A 17,749-nucleotide genomic window follows, 5' to 3' on the forward strand; every position below is an offset into this window, starting at 1 on the left:
TGTTTCGGGAGGCACGCATGGAAGACCCGCGCCAACTGCTGCAGTAGATCTCCTAAGTACCGGAAAATTTCTCACCCTAAAGACAAAAGTCCCTGTTTTCTCGATTCAGCCCACGATTCAGCCCACATCCCTCAGCACCATTTCCATGCCCATCATTTAGGCAGCATGCCAAGGAGACGACGTTAAACGCAGAATTCATCACTCTCGCCTGCAAAACACCTTGCTCTTTGCCAGCATAGGGCACAGCGACCGGCCCCTCAGGCTCCGGCCCCTCCCGGACCCCACCAGCAGCCCTGTCTCCATACCACCGGCTCTAGGTGGCAAGGGAATCGCGCGTCCTGATTGGCTCATATCGAACCTCCGTCATTCGTCAGCTCCCCTACGATTGGTTGGCAGAGCGTGAGCAGGAGCAAACGCCCAGGCTGGCCGGGCGAAGGGAGGTGAGTAGGTTGATCCCGCGACTAGAGTTTTTCCCATTGGCTGACGGGTGGTTGTCACGTGGTACGAAGTGCCTCTCTATTGGCCGACAACAGTACCACGGGGTATAGAAACGTGATCTGGTTGGTTGGAATGAATCCCAACTTCCTACTAGGTGCCCCAGCTAGCTGTTGCTATGAGGTGGCTCTGGGCCTTCTGTTGCGCCTTGGAGCTCCGTTCTCCCGGTTTTCCAAGCTCCCATAGCCGAGAGGGCGTGGGAAGAGCTCGACACCAGTCCCGGGCTGGAGCAGGGCGGGGCCGGGGGCGGTGGGCAGGACCTACAGCGACGTCACCGGGCGTGGGCCTGGCTTCCGCGGACTCGCCTTCGCCGCCTTGGGAAGTGGGCAGAAGGGACCCTGCAACGCCTCCCTCAGTGTTCTGACGCTGAAAACAAAGCTTCACTTCGCTGTGTTTATGTTCGTTCCCTCAAAAAAGCTTCTCATTATGTTTATGCAAGATAAAACCAAAGCTCAGGAGTACTGAGACTGGGTAGTGTGTCAAGCAAAATTCCTCGTCGAGATCTCCTTCTGGGCCTTGCCCGTTTAGATTGCTCTGGCCCGCTAGCATCTTGTCTCCCCCAGATGCCGAGCGTGGGATTCTCAAGTCGACCAGGTTCCGGGCTCAGGCAAACGAACTGCGCATGCTCAGTACGCAGGCCTTGGGGTTCGACGGGGCGTGCGGGGTAGGCTGTTGCTGGGTGGCAGAGGAGGTTGTTTATCTAAGTGCGAGCGGAGGCTTCCGCACGGCGCAGTCTCCCGGGAGCGCGCGCGGCCGGTCGCCTAGGCGACAGGGAGCAGGGGCGGGGCTGCTCCGCAGAGCCCCGCCTCCTGCCGCCGGGCCCCGCCCCCGGCAGCGCTGCGGCTCCCGCTCGGGCGCGCGCTCCGGCACCCGAGGAAGCGGCGGTGGCGGCGGCGGCGGCAGCGGGCGGGGAGCTGGGCGTGGAGGCGCGAGGGGCGGGGCGGGCGGGTGGCACTGCGGGCCCGCGGCTCGGGCGGCTCCGGTGGCTCCGGCGGCTCCCGCTCGCTGCTCGTGCTCAGTGCCTGCCGGCGCCCGCGGGCCGCATTGCCGCCCGGCTCGGCCCATGCCCAGGGCTGCTGCTCCCTCCGCCGGCGCCCGGGGGGCCGCGGCGGCCGTGAGGTGGGGGCGGCCGCGGGAGGCGGCGGGGCCGGCGGCCGACGCAGGGTCCGGGGGCGCAGCGCGGCGGGCGTAGGTCTATGTCGCGGGCGGCGGCGGCGGCGGCGGCCGCGGAGGGACGATGCGCGAGTACAAAGTGGTGGTGCTGGGCTCGGGCGGGGTCGGCAAATCCGCCCTGACCGTGCAGTTCGTGACCGGCACCTTCATCGAGAAATACGACCCCACCATCGAGGACTTCTACCGCAAAGAGATCGAGGTGGACTCGTCGCCGTCGGTGCTGGAGATCCTGGACACGGCGGGCACCGAGCAGTTCGCGTCCATGCGGGACCTGTACATCAAGAACGGCCAGGGCTTCATCCTGGTCTATAGCCTCGTCAACCAGCAGAGCTTCCAGGACATCAAGCCCATGCGGGACCAGATCATCCGAGTGAAGCGGTGAGAGGGCCGGGGGGAGCGGGCAGGGGGTTTCGCGGTGCTGCCGGAGGCCGACGTCCCGGGGCCAGAACTCCCCGTGCTCTGGGTGGCCGTGGGCAGGGGGAGCTGTCTGGGGAGATGGCTCTGGGGTCTCATGCGCTGTAATCTTTTTTCTTTCTTTCTTTCTTTTTTTTTTTTTGCCGGCATCACCACCACCATCCTCTTGAATCTCAAATTTGAGTGCTTTGTTTCACAACTCAAATTTGGCATCCCGTGAACCTACAGAACAGCTCTTTGTCTCTTGGATATTATTAGTAGCACTTGTGCAGAACCCCAAAGGAAACAAAGTTTAAAACTTGCAGTGGGGGAGAGGGTTGGTAGGTTTGTGTTGGGGGAGAGGGGAGCTGTGCAGGCATAGTGGAGACATTTTCAGATTGAACAACAACAAAAAATCTACCTTGGCAATATTTGACAGCAAAAATTGCTCACATGTATATGGTAAAAATGTCAAGTCCAGAGGAAAGAGACCTTTCTCCTCTCTTAAAAGATTGAGTGGTGCCAAGGCGTTTTACAAAAAAATGAATTGTGCAATTAAGACGAAAGTTTAAAGACATTATAAAATTATTTGAAGTCTAACAGTTCCATGAGATTGAGATAGTTATAAGCATATAGGAGCACTGATAACTCCATTTGCATTAAGGAATGTGGCTTAACTTTTTAAAATCCAACTGCCTTACCCCCTTAAAAAAAAAAAAAAAAAAAAAAAAAGAAGGAAAGAGGAAAAAAGCGTTCCTGGAAACAAAACAGAAGTTTTTTCAAATGTGTAACTTAAGTACTAGCTAATTTAAAGTTAATGCAAACAAGCTCTTTCCTAATATGAACTCTTTTTTTTTAATGTGCATTTTGAAAATACAACTAGTAGCTTAAATGGCTTAAAATACTTGTTTTCTCTTAAATTAACTGAGTTTATATTTTCCTATAATTTCAGGTATCAGAAATGTAATATCTTAGTTCAAAGTTTTAGCAAATTTGTCTAATTACTACACATTGTTCTGTATGATTCTTATTATTAGCTAATAATTGCTAATAATTTTGATTTAGTATAATTTTTTTCTTACCTCATACTAGCTTTAGCCCTAAATTTGAAGACATTTACTGAAAGATAGTTGTTAGTGAACTATAGACACAAGCACATTGTAAGTCAGAGTCACTCATGTTAAAGAGCAAAGACCAAAGTCACGTGTACTCAGTAGGTACTCAAAAATTCATTACAAGAGGTGGATTTTTAAAGCAACATATGAGATCAAAGGGGAGGCCCTGTCCCCATCCCCTTTTAACTCATTGCACATGTATTTTAATAGCTAAACTAAGATTTTGTATGTTATTTCTTGTTAAATTTCAAACGAGAATGAAGTGAATATTTTCATGGTCTCTGTTGCTGTTCCAAGATCTGTAAATTTGATTGATAGCTTTTTACTTCTCCAGTCTCATTTTCTTAAAGTTAATTGCTATGGATAAAAAAAAGAACAGTTTTTGTGCTAAATTTAAAAAATGTGTACTTAAGGGGCTACACTGAAGTAACTCAAATCCTTAATTAGTATGTCCCCCCATACCACTAAAAAAAAAAAAAAAAAAAAAAATACAGAACAGGGCAATCTAATACATTGTCACATATCAATCTGAAGCCATATACATACATCAAATAATAAAGTGAATGCTCCAGCTACTCCATACTTTATAGGTATACATGTAATTCAAACATTGATAAAAGGGCACACCTCTTGACAAAAGCCTAGGGGATAGAATATAGCAAAATAGCCTCAGATAGTTGAGTCCACATGATTTTGTAGTCTTTTATGATTTAGTGGAGATTACTAATAGTGGGCTAGTCTGAACTTGGAAAGCTTGAAAAATGTATTTGTTTGCACCACAACCCAGAGAAGAAAAAAAAAGTAAAATTCTACTTTCCCAGGTGTCATTTTATTCGCTAGTCTCAATTCTTGATGTAAAAAAAAGCAAAACATGGATCTGCTGAAGTCAAGTTCATAAACTCTTTTCACTGGAGTTCATCTGTTGTATGGGCCCTTCTGTATTGGGCCCTTCTGTGTCCTGACATTTGATATCTCACCCAAACTTTATCAGCTGGCCTCACAGCCTATAACATATTATAAATAACTTGCATAGAAAGAAAGGATCTGTGTATATCATATATATTACAAGATAATAGATAATGCATATATGATACTAAAGTGGGCATTAAATGTGCTAGTAATTTAACTCCTCCCACTTACGGAGAATAAAACATGATTTTCAAATAAGGAAGTTTTCTACTCTTTCTGGGACTCAGTTTTTAAATTAACCAGTTGCTATAGGAAGTATCCAGTAATTATTCCCTCCCTCTGCACACTAGCTGCTTTACATATGACAACAGTTGTTTGGGGTTATTTAATATCACCATAATGTCAATGACAAAAGAGAGGTGCAGAGAGGTTTGGTATTTTACCCAAGACTGGCCACTGATGGAAGGATTTAAACCAAGATCTGTTACACTCCATGTACTCTTCTATACCAGGCTGCCTTTGAACTTGTTATTACTGGCAAATTCAATACCTGGTTTTTGGTCTAGGATGGCATTGTTCAATACAAGCATAATGTGAGCCACACATGTAATTTAAAAATTTCTAGTAGCTTATTTCTTTTAATTACAGCAGATCAAGTTTATAATGCACTTTTTAACACACTATATAAGATACTGCCATTTTAACATGTAAGCAATATTCAAAAATTGAGATACCTTTCTTTGCTTTTTATTCTAAATTTTCAAAATCTGATGTGTCATTTACACTCAGCACATCTTAATTCAAACGTATTTTCAGGTGCTCAGAAGGCACGTGTGGCTGCAGGCTACCATATTGGGCAGTACAGGTCTGAGATGGGTGTATTGCAGGGAAACGGTAAGACTCAGTTTCCTTATCTGCGAAAGAGATGCACCTTTCAAAGTCTCTAGTAGGATTAAATGAGATAATTTGTTTTAAGGTGTCCAACACAATACCTTGAACACAGAAATTACTCCAAAATTCCAGCTGTCCTTTTATTAATAACCTTGTCACCCTCCCTTCTTTAAATTTTATCCTTGAGATAAATATAATTTTCGAGGAGATAAATTTGTGACTGCCTTTTGAAATTCATTACCTGGTGTAGACAAGATGAGAATAAAAAGCAACTGGGATTAAAACAACCCTTGGGAAAATTTCGCTCGTATATTCTCAAAATATTTTCCCTTATTAAGGGCCTTATGGGAAAGGGGAGGAGACTGAAGATTTAACTTCAAGTATAGCACCAATTCATGGCCATACAGTAAAACAGAACTTTTTATTGGCTTTTTCTTGTATGGAATGTTGTGCTTTTAGAAAATGCAGAACAAGCCTGTACCCCCTCAAGTGTTTACAGGTGCAGAGGCGTCCATACACATACACTACCTCCTGTCCAAGCCAAGCAGACCAACTAAAAAGGCTGTATTTATGAATTCATATGCTTTCCTTGTTCAACCTGACTTCAGATGAGAACACACACTCAAAGGGTCATAAGGATACAGAATATGTTTCAATTGAAATAAAACTAGAACTTTTTCTGATTTCATAATTGCTGCTCCCATTCCTCCCAGGGTAAGCTGAGGTCCTGACTTAAAGTTATCTTGGAACATGCTGTCCAAGGCCTATTGTTCTCAGAATAAAGCCCAGAAATCTGCATGACCTTCCCAGGCCCAACAGGCTCCTGCTCCTCTCTGCCTTTCCTCCTCACCTTTTTGCAATCTTCCTCCTCCCTTAGGTTCCAGCACCCACTCCTGCTTTTAGTTCTTTGAAAGTACCTGTCTGGGCTTTCCTTATACATGGAGCAGTCATTTACCTTTTGCACTCAATTCCTACTCTCTGTCTCCCCTACTTAAAAGATTTCCTCCTCATGGAAGCCTTCTTCTCTTCCCAGACTGAGTTAACTCCTTCATGTCTTCCCACACTAGATTAATGTCATCCCTCACCCCTTCCCTGAACCATGCATACCCCAGACATCCTTGCCACCCTGTACTTCCTCGTCTTGTAGCACACACCGAATTTGAATTACTTGTGTGATGACAGACGTGCAGTCCGTCTTTGTCATTAAACTCTAGTCATATGTCGCTAGCACAGCTCCTGGCACAGAGGAAACGCTCAAGAAAAATGTGTTGAAAGAAAACTAGTGTTTGGAAAGCTAACTATTTTTATTGTCCTTTGGCCTCAGTTTCCCCAGACATTTCAATTTTGTAGATGGAGAGATGATTCTTCCAAGTCCCTTTTGCACATGGAGTAGATGGTGTCCCTTCAGCTCTAACATTCTGTCACAGTACTTGTACTCAGTTGGGGTGACAAGGGAAAGGGGTGAAGTTTGTAAGAATCTTAAAGCATCAGGAGTTACAAGGTCTTCCAGATGGAGGAAGTGGCATGGGAAACTCCTAGAGTGTGTTTGTTGGCTGTTCAATAGACCAGATTGGCTAAACTAGGGATTCATATAGAAGTGTGAGAGAAGGGAGGTCAGGCTAAGAAATTGTAAAGCTAACGTTACAGAAGGTTGAATACTTTGGACTTGATCTTGTAGTAAAGAACCATGATCAAAATTGGTATAGAAATGGTAACATGGAGGATGTGATAGAAGGGTTAGTGGCAGCAGACAAGAGTCAGGGGGAATAATCATGCAATATTGTGATCATCTATCTAGTTTCTGGGTGAAGTAGAATGATTCTGAATTAGCATGGTGTCTGTAGGAACAGAAAGGGAAGAAGGGATGCGGTAATATTGTAAATTATTATCAAAATAATATTGTAAAGAATGAACTAAACTTAGTTGAAGAGGGAGGGGGAAGGGTCAAAAGTAACCTTGGACACTTTGAACATGAGTGAGCAGGGTTATGAAGAAATAGCAGGGGTGGGGGGGCATTTTTTCTGCCTTGGCAATGGTCATCATGCACATAGATGTACCTAGTAAGTAATTAGAATATTTGAATAAAGCCTGAACAGTGACTTTATATATGAATATAAGGACTCAGGATCATCCCCAGAGTTCAGATGTGGAGAGTATATAAGACCTCATGGGTAGAATATGTAGCGAGAAATGAATGGATATGGCCAGAATAGAAATTGTAGGTGAATATGGATGGCCAAGGATAGAACTTGAGAGTTGTAAGATATATAGAGGAGGCTTCACGCATTACTGTATGGGCTAGAAGGTGTAGGGCATTTCAAGATTGGGAAAAAGAGAATGGAAGAGGCAGCTAATTTGCACTACCCAAAGCGAAATTAGTAACTTTTTTTTTTTTTACTTTTATTACTAATTTTTCTGTATCGTTTAAGTGATCACTTTTAAGTGACCAAACTGATCATTTGCACTTTTACTCCTCACGATAAGTCGCCATAAAAACCTCTAAAATAGAGGCAGGTGGCCATTTGCTACACATAGATCTTGACCCTCAAACAGATTGGTGCAGTGGATCCGAAACCCAGGAGTATATCAAATGTTTGTCCCAAGTAAGTGAAATTTCTAGGGTCTCCCACCACTCCTTCCTCCACAAATGCCCCCTTCCCCAGTTGGATACCTCCAGGAGCCAGAATTGTTGTTGGAAGCTGGGCCTCACAGATACAGAGACCCTAGAAGCCATGAGTCACTTTTTATAGCCCCAAACGTTGTCTTCCTGAGGGGGAAACTCAGATTTGCCGCATTATAAAATTAGAACATTACAATACTGGGCTTTTCTCTTTGCCATCCCGAGACTGGAATGAAGTTCACTCTGCAGACAGAGCAGATGCTCTGCCTTCGGCTCCGGCACGCTGTCGGTCCTTCTCCCTGGTGGGAGCCACGAGGGAAGCAGTAGGCTTTAATGCGAGCCTTAACGAGTGAGCAGCCTGTGACCTGCAAATCTTGTCTAGTTAAGATTTGGTGATTAAGATTTGGTGATAATTGGGTCCGTGAAATCTGTAATCAGAGGGATCATTACTATATATATATATATTTTTTTTTAAAGGGAGAGGGAGCAAAAATAATTTAAATAGACCACCGTTCCACTGTACACAAACAAGATATCACCTGTCCCTGCATATGGATAAACTCCTCCGACAGGAACAAATGGGTGATTTGAAGGTGACCTCACTGACCATGCAATGGGAACTACTCAGGTCGCCAGGCAAGTGGATGGCGTTGCCTTTCTAGCCCTCCTTTAGGAAAAGGTCAAGTCACGAACAGGTAGACACTAGGAGGAGATGGAGGAACTGACAGTGTCTCTAGGTGACTCAGCCGACAGGAAGACTCAGCAAAGCTGGCATCCTTTGTTTGATCAAGTTTTCCAGTTAGTAATACATTTGAGTGTTTTCTGTGTGTCCTCTTCCAGGAAATTATATATGGCATACTAAAATGCATAGATTATACATTTATATATATATATATATTTCTCAGCAATGAACTTTACATAAAAGCATGTACACCATACTTAATTTGTGAGGGTTTTTTTTGTTTGTTTTTTGTTTTTTAATTGAGGGTAATTTTTGTCACATGGTTTTTTTCTTAGCCATTGTCTTCAAACCTAAACCTCTGGGGAAGGATGTGTGATTCTACTCTAGGTTTTTTTGTGTGTGTGGGTGGATTTGGTTTTTGTTTGTTTGTTTTGGCTTCTCTTTTCACTTTTCCTTGTTACCTGTTTCTCTCTCTCTCTCTCTCTCTCTCTCTCTCTCTCTGTTCTTAAGTACTATTTTCTTAGGTACTTATATTTTTTTTGGCCTATGGAATAAAAAGAATTGTAAGTACACTTTTTTGGAAAAATATCTGGGTTTGGATATGAGTAGATTCTAGTATGAGATAAAACCGAGAGAGACAGAATAAAATGTCATGCAACTAATGAATTATTGAACACTACACCAAACACTAAAAATGTACTATATGTTGGCTAATTGAATTTCAATTTTAAAAAATGAAATAAATTTTTTTAAATGGAAAAACAAGTATAAATGTAGAGATACTATTTGGGTAGGAAATGCATCATGAAATTTTAAGAGCATGCAGAAATACACCCTATATATTTACCTTTTTGTTACTTTCACAGTTGTGGGGCATTATATTAAAAATTATTCTCAGCCTGACAGAGAAAAGTTTCTTAAACATACCTTTACGCTTTACCAGATCCAACTGTGCCTTTCAGTAGAATAATACCAATAATGGTAATGCTATGATTTTAGACATCTACATTTCCATAAAGTGTGTAAGTAAAATGTAAATATGTTAGTAAAGTTTAAGGTTATCAAAATATCTAAAAATAGCAGATCCCTAGTTGCGATGATTTTAACAATAGATTTAACTTTATACTTCCAAAAGGTTGAAACCTCTTTGAAACTATTGGGCCCAATATTCCAACTATTTCACCTTTTATTCTTGTAGGAAAACCCTAATAAAACACCTGTGTTAGCCGGATTTTTAATACATTTCAGTTTAAATTGAAGGTCACAACTGTGAAATAAAAATATTTTAGGCCTGTGAGTCAGAATAAAATTATTGGGTATCTGAATCCAATAGCAACAGCATATTGAATTGAAATCAGAGTTTGGTAAGTCCAGTAACAAAGCAACATTGGGAGTCTTGGAATCTGGTTCATTTCATTACTTAATGTTGAAGATACTGCACATTGCTCAAAACTCTGTCTGAATAAGCTATTTAAAATAGATGACAGTGTGTAAATTAAGTACACTTTAAAGTATACATTCTTTTTACTCAAAATGCTCAAATACATTCATGGTCAGAATTGGGTAGATTGTTGTTTTCAATTTGTTCTGTTTTTTTTTTACTTTCTCTAATATCTTTTCTTAATATGTTTAAGGTTTCAGTACATACCAAAATTGATACTTTAAGGGACAATAAAATGATTTATAATTTTTGTGTTTTTTAAAAATTCATTTTTACTGAGATATAGTTGACATATAACGTATTTAGTTCTAAGTTTTTTCACTTGGAATTATGTGAGAGAAACATTGTGAACTTTTATTTAAAAAGTTTAGAAGTGTTACTCATCAAATGTAATTCGATATGTATATATATTGGAAAATGATCACTACAATACATTTAGTTAACATCCATCACCATTCATCATTGCAATTGTGTGTGTGTGTGTGTGTGTGTGTGTGTGTGTGTGTGTGTGTATGTGTGTATGTATGATGACAATTTTTACAATTTTCTCTTACCAGGTTTCAGATATATAGTACTGTAACTATAGTCACCATGCTGTATAATAAACCTCCAGGACTTACTTATCTTAACTGGAAATCTGTACTTTTTTACTACCTTTACCCATTTCTCTTTCTCTCGCTCGCTCTCTCAGAACACACGCGTGAGCGCGCACCCTGCCAACCACTAATCTGTTTCTGTATTTGTGAGTTCAGGTTTTTGTTTTCTTTGGTTTTAAGATTCCACATGTAAGTGGGCTCATACGGTATTTGTCTTTCTCTGACTTATGTCACGTAGCATAATGTCCTCAGGGTCTATCCATGTTGTCTCAAATGGCAGGATTTCCTTCTTTTTTATGGCTGAATAATAATTCTGTTTGTGTCAGTGTGGATATGGGTGTATACAGACCGACATACCATGTTTTCTTTATCCATTCATCCCTCCATGGACACTTCAGTAGGTTCCGTGTCTTGGCTACTGTAAGTAATACCTCAGTGAACATGGGCTGCAGATAGTTTTTAGAGATAATGATTTTGTTCGAATAAATACCCAAAGGTAGAATTGCTAGATCATATGTAGTTCTACTTTTCACTTTTTGAGGAAACTCCATACTGTTTTGCATGGTGGCTGTACCAGTTTACATTCGTACCAACAATGCACAAGGATTCTTCTTCTCCACATTCTTGTCAACACTTGTTTCTTGCCATTTTGATAATTACGATTCTGATAGGTGTGAGGTGTTATCTCATTGTGGTTTTGAGATGCATTTCCTTGGTGATTAAAGCAGCATTTCATGTATCTGTTGTCTGTCCATATGTCCTCTTCGTAAAAATGTCTTTTCTGATCCTCTGCCCATTTTTTAATTGGGTTGTTTGTTGTTTTGTTTCTGTGGAGTTGTATGAGTTCTTTATATACTTTGGATATTAATCAGATCCATGTTTGAAAATATTTTCTCCCATTTCATACATTGTCTTTTCATTTTTGTTGATGGCTTCCTTTGCTTTGTAGAAGCTTTTTAGTTTGATATAATCCTGCTTGTTTGTTTTCGCTTTTGTTACCTTTGTTTTGGTATCACATCCAGAAAATCATTGCCAAGACCAGTGTCAGGGAGTTTATCCCTTCTATTTTCTTCAGAGTTTTACGGTTTCAGATCTTATGTCCAAGTCTCTAACCCATTGAGTTGATTTTTGCATATGGTGGAGATACGGGTCCAGGGTCATTCTTAGGCACGTGGCTATCCAGTTTTTCCAGTACTGTTCACTGAAGAGACTGTCCTTTCCCCATTGTATAGTCTTGGCTTTGTTGTTGTGAATTAGTTGACCATGTATGCATAAATGTATTTCTGGGTGTTCTCATCTGTTCCATTGATCTGTGTGTCTGTTTTTATGTCCGTGCCTACCATTTTGGTTGCTGTAGCTTCGTAATATAGTTTGAAATCAGGAAGTGGGATGCCTCCACCTTGGTTCTCCTTTCTCAGTGTTGCTTTGGCTATTCAGCGTCTTTTGTGGTTCCACACAAATTCCAGATTCGTTCTATTTCTGTGAAAAATGCCATTGGAATTTTGATAGGGATTGCGCTGAATCTGTAGATTGCTTTGAGTGGTACGGGTATTTTAAGAGTATTCTTCCAATCCAGAAGCACAGAATATCTTCCCACTTAGTTGTGTCTTCTTTAATTTCTTTCATCCATATCTTACAATTTTTTAAATTGTTATTTCTGTCAAAAAACCAAGATAATTGAAAAAACTAGCCCATCTCTCTACTTCTGTGTATTCCCTTAGCAGTGGCTTTCACGTTTTCTTAATCGTGGCCCTCAGTAAGAATTAAATTTTATGTTGCGACACAGTACACACAGCCTAAATACAAGTTTCATGAAATAATAAACTTGTTATGTTGCTACTATATTTTCTATTTTATTCTTTTTATTTTATTTCATTGTTTTTAAACATTCCTCTTAATCCACTCAATTGATCTCATCACACACAATTTGAAAACTGCTATCCTAGAACATTTGTACTCTAAGAAAAACAAATAGAACTATCTCAGTAATTGTCAGAAACAACATTTATCTTTTCTTCCTGCCTTTCTAGTTTCCAACAACCCTATATAAATGCTACAAAAATGAAATGCTTCCTAACATGAGTTAGTCAATCCTCTCTCCATTATAGAGAAATATAACATTTAGTCACTAAACAAAAAGACACGTAAAGTCAATCTTTTGAAGAAGCATTTATTTCTGTTGGTTGTGCATATTAGAAATATGGGAACCTATTTCTCAAAATGAATTTTATTCATTCTGATAAGGCAGGAGAGCTCCTGCCTTGTGATAACCTAAAACAGGAAGAGAGGTAGTAGGAGTCAGCCTGGGATGTGGGCTTATTACAGGATTAGCCATCACTAAATTATTAGAGCTTTGCGACATCTGTCCAGGATGACATTGACTCAGCTCTGCCTTTGACAGTAGCAATAGGTGAAGATAGTCTTAATTATATGTATCTTAATATCACTTAGTAGAAGTACCCAAGAGAAAGATCATAAACCTTTACTTAAAACATTGAGGAGTATTTCTTGTTCTTTTCTAGGAGGAACCCTTAAAAACTAATAATTCAGATGTGGAAATACTACATCATATTAATAATTCAGTACATATTAGTATTTTCTTCTTTATCTAGTGTCTTTACAGCTTTCTGTCAGTGACCTCTTGGAGTGTTTTTCCTGTGTTCTGGGATGGAGAATTTTGTTGTTTTAGTCTAAGCTCTAAATACAGCCACTGTTAGGTTTCCAGTGAGTGTAACAAATACTGCATATATGATAATTGCTCTAATTTAGTATTTTATGTGCATACTGATCTTATTATGAAGACGGTAAGTGTTAATCTGGTTAAAGCTGAGTCACAGTACTTAGTAGTCACATGATTTGGGGCAAGTTAATGTTATCTGCACCTCAACTTCCTCATCCGTAATATGGGTGTAATGCTAAGGAGGTAATGATGTACTGTTTCTTTATGTAGTAACCCTAAAATATCCATAGTAAAGTTTCCCCCAAAATCATGCACCTAGGAATGCAACTCCAGCATTTATCTGACTTTATAAAACAGTATAGTGCCACATGATTTCTTAAAAACTAGATTCAATTGCCTTGCCATATCTAGATAAGCTAGCCAATCTGGTAGTGTTTTTCCATTTTTTTCCACTGCTTTCTCATCTGTGTCTGAAGCTCCTAGTACAGTATGTTACAGAAATTATAGCATAGACCCTGAGTGTTTTGTCTTTGCCTTCCACTAGAGACTATGTTAGCTATAAATGGTGACAGTATGTTTTTGTGACTCACAAAGAATTGTGATAATTTTTAGTACATGTATTTTAAGTGTGAGGAATACTTTATAAAAAGTGATGAGACATATAGTATTTGTTAAATACCACGTCTTTAAGTTCATAATGATAATAGACCTTTTTGTAAATACCAAAAACTATACATGGGGTGAAGATAATTTTAACACTCTCTGGCCAGTTTAGATAGATAAATAGATAGAAAGAAAGAAGGAAGGAAGACAGGTAGATAGATGGCTGGTATAGAGAGAGAAATATGTTGACAGCTTTTAAATAAATTGATTTCAGAAGTTTTATCTCTCTATATAAAAGTCATCACTGTCAACATTAAATGCTGTGGTTTAACCCACTTTTTTGCATAACATTGCTCTGGGTGTTATGCAGAATCAGTACAAGATAGTATCTATCCTTCTGGAATGCCAAAATGTTCTGTAATTGAATATATATTTGACAGTGTTGAGTGAATTGTATATAGAGAGGGGAGCAAAATGCATTAAGTTTCAAAATATTTTTCCACCAGAAAACATTGCTTTTACTAGGCCACCTTTTTGAAGGACTTTTTCATGCACTGTAACTGGTAGAAATTAAAAATTTATAAGAGTAATGCCAACAATTTTGTATTCACTTTGTTATGTTTAGTCGATCCTCCCTGGAAATGAAATCTTAGTTTCTGTTTGTATTTGGTTATAGAATGGTTTGAGCAGAATTATTATTTTAGAAAGCTTTAGAAAAGTAAGCTGATTTGTGGAAAATTGAGGAAAAAAACAGTAGAATAGCTAGTCTTCAGGGAGGATAGCTGGGAGCTTAACTAAAGATAGAAGTTGATTATCAAGGATAGTCTAATATAGATTAAGAAATGAAAAATAAGCTTTTTGTTATTGTTTTAGTATTTAGCAAAATAAATATCCAGATATAGTATAAATAAAATTATACTGTCCAAAATATCATTCCCCCCACCCAAATGATCCATATACCCTCAAGACCATCCTTTATCTGCTTTTGAACCAACATTTCAAACAAACTTTGGCCCCCGGTGATGGTACAGTGGGGGGCTGGATGCCCACAGTAGGACAAGGAGTTAAATACATTGATGTACTGTCATAAAAGCTGCCTGGAAATTCAGATAACTTTCCTTAGTTTATTTTGAAGAGCAAGAGATGAGAAAAGAGTCTCTCCATGGTTAATTCAGTCCGTGCGTACTGACGAATATGATACGACACAGAACTTTTTGTTCAGTGGTCTTGCATGGAGGGGCAGTAATGTTCTTGCTCTCAAATGGCCATGAGCCAGTTTCAGCGTGCTGATTCCTTAGTGAGGAAGGATCTACACAGAGCGTCCATCTCAGTGGCTGGGCGGGAGGGACCCTCCGGCAGGGTGTGGGCTCAGCGGGGACAGTGCTGTGGCCACCAGCAGCAGTTACCCTGGGGGAAGCAGCCGGTGTGGCCTGTTCCCATCCACACCTAACAAGTCAGCACCCTGATTTTGGTAGTCTGCCTGCCAGAGGTCCAGGCACTGGAAAGGCTGCTCTTTGTGACAGTGTTTATTCCTAAGGCCATCCCAAACAGATCATCGGGTTTCACTGAAAGAAACACTTGGAGATGGAGGGAAGAAAGGATCGTTTGGGGGAAGGAGATTTGGTCCAGGACTCTCATCAGCACACCCTATTAAAATAACAAATCTGGAAGCTTTTCTTTTTGGCCATACTGATTGGCTCTGAACAATCTCATCTATCTGTTCCTTTGATTAAATATCACTGCTTTGATCTCATCCCTTTTCTCCCATGGTGACCTCGTGTCTCTCTTTACCTGGGACAGTTCATGCCTGTTGCCATGGCACATTTTTTAGCAGTGCCCATTTCCATCTCAGAAGTCTCTCTGGGCAATAGATTCTGTGGTCATTCTAGATTCTTACCTCAAATTCCCTGTTTTTAGAATCCATCACCATTTAAATCCCATTTTTACATATATTTTTGTGATATCTAGTCTACATAGAGTTTCTTTGACCAGCGTCCTTTTGTATTCCATTTGTTGATGGGGATCAACAAATCCTGGTAAACTGGAATTTTTATTCAGTTTTTAAAGATGACATCATTTTCTCTGAACACGCTGGGTTAAAGATGGCTGCAGAGTCTTAGCTCAGCTCCCATCAGGAGGAGGCTCTGCCCGCCCGCTCCCCGAGTCTGGGCTGGCCCGTGACTACTTTGATCAACCGAGGATGGCAGGGTGATGCGAAGCAAGTTTTGGGCCCAATCACTGAGAGGACTAATAAGCACCTTCCACCATGGTCTTTTGGAGCCCTGAGCTGCCATGAAAAAAGTCCAGCTACCATGCTGGAGAACCCATGAAGAGGGCTGAGACCACGATGGAGAGTAGCCAGCCCATCAGCCTTCCAGGCCTGTGGTAGGATACCCCCCAGAGGTACATGCATTGGAAAAGCTTTGACCCTCCGCTCACCCCAGCCCTAACAACACCACTGAGCCCAATCAGTGCCACATGGAGCAGAATTGCCCAGCTGAGCTCTGCCTAAGTTCCTGACCCATACCATCATGAAATACAGTTAAATGGGGGCACCTGGGTGGCTCTGTCGGTTGAGCATCTGCCTTCGGCTCAGGTCATGATCCCAGGGTCCTGAGATTGAACCCTGCGTGGGGCTCCCTGCTCAGCGCAGTCTGCTTCTCCCTCTCCTGCTCCCCCTGCTTGTGCTCGAGTGCTCTCTCTCTCCCTGTCGAATAAATAAAAGCTTAAAAAAAGAAAAGAAAAATCGTAAAATGGTTATGTTAAGCCATTGGGGTAGTTTTTTATGCAGCAGAAGTTACCTGAAACAGCAAAACATTTTTAGGTACACCGGTTACTTTAGACATTATTTTGATAAAAGAGTACTGTTGATCCTTTGGATTTCTCTGTGAAGATCTTTAAAAAATATTTATTAAAGATACATGATAAGTGAATGAGTTGATGTATCTTAACTCTTAAAAGGTGGCAAATTGACGTGAGCACCTGCCACCTGTCCTCACATTTATCTGCCCTGTGTCATTTTACTGTTCCCACCCACACATAATTAACTTTGAAGATCACATTTGATTTTATTGAGAATGTGACATGGTGGGGGCTCCCGGGTGGCACAGTCGGTTAAGTGTCTGACTCTTGGTGTCGGCTCAGGTCCTGATCTCAGCGTTGTGAGATCGAGCCTTGAGCCAGGTTCCACAGTGGGAGTGGAGCCTGCTTGAGATGCTCTCTCTCCCTCTCTGCCCCTGCCCCACAACCAACCCCCTCCAAAAAAAAGAAAAGAATATAACATATTAAAGTTTAGTTTCAGCAGAAAAGCTAAGTATATTTGACATAGACTGCCATCTAATTTAACAAAAAAGTTTCCTTCTCTGCGTGCGTTTGATGGTAGACTGCTTCGATCTTGGTATCAGGCACCTGGCACACAGAAAGTTTGTTGAATTAATGAATACAGGTCTGTTCAGGTCATTCTGTTTTGCATTTTGGCCATTTTCCCCCCAAATATCTGGAGATACCCCCTCCCCCCATACCACGAATCAGATTAAGCATTTCAGTATCTAATAATACAAGGTATGATAAAGAATAAAAAATAAAATATTCTGGATAGTGTTCATCCAAAAATGCTTTTCTCACACTGGTGACCAGGGATATCATTTCTGTGACGTTTCCACTGTGGTCCGCATGCACAGACTGTCATATCTGAAGATCTTCAGTTCATGTACTTGTCTGTTTTGTATGTTTGTAAAGATCGATTCCAGCCCTGGCAATAAAGCTTCACATGTATAAAACATTCCTATCCCTTGTTTCCTGAGGGCCCAGATGTAACTTCAGAGGTCGCACAGCTGGTATAAAACAGAAACCAGACTTTATCCCAGAGCTCAGAGCTCCTAGCTCTATCCGAAGTTTTGTTTTGTATTGTTTTCTGTTTTCTTTCATTCCCTCACTAGGGCTTCCGAGCCATGGCTCATATCTAATGACTTAGCAGTGTTTGGAGTGAGAGGATGACTGGAATAGGAGAAGATACTTCTGCTTGGAGAAGATGGGCAATTGCCAGCCTCTGATACTAGAAGGAATTGTATGTCTCCTGTTTTTTTCTAGAATCGAACAGTCTTCCATAGATGGTTAGATGTAGTCGTCCTGGACAGGCGAACAGGAGTGCG

General features: G+C 41.1%; 1 protein-coding gene across 3 annotated transcripts in view; it reads left to right on the forward strand.

The window, feature by feature from the left end:
• Positions 1–1,701: 1,701 nt before the first annotated feature.
• The window catches only part of LOC111147015 (RAP2A, member of RAS oncogene family), a 34,676-nt gene continuing 18,628 nt past the window's right edge, over positions 1,702–17,749 (forward strand). The window contains exons 1-2 of one of the 3 annotated variants that reach the window (XM_022502860.1): positions 1,702–1,867; positions 1,919–2,046. In XM_022502860.1, coding sequence (XP_022358568.1) covers positions 1,733–1,867; positions 1,919–2,046 — 263 coding nt within the window. In that variant the 5' untranslated portion in view covers positions 1,702–1,732. Of the gene's footprint in view, positions 2,047–17,749 lie in introns of all 3 variants that reach the window. The other 2 variants (XM_022502861.1, XM_022502859.1) reach the window with 2 other exon arrangements.

Source organism: Enhydra lutris, unplaced genomic scaffold (genome assembly GCF_002288905.1).
Source record: "Enhydra lutris kenyoni isolate GAN:26980312 unplaced genomic scaffold, ASM228890v2 scaffoldscaffold15, whole genome shotgun sequence".
Taxonomy (NCBI): domain Eukaryota; kingdom Metazoa; phylum Chordata; class Mammalia; order Carnivora; family Mustelidae; genus Enhydra; species Enhydra lutris.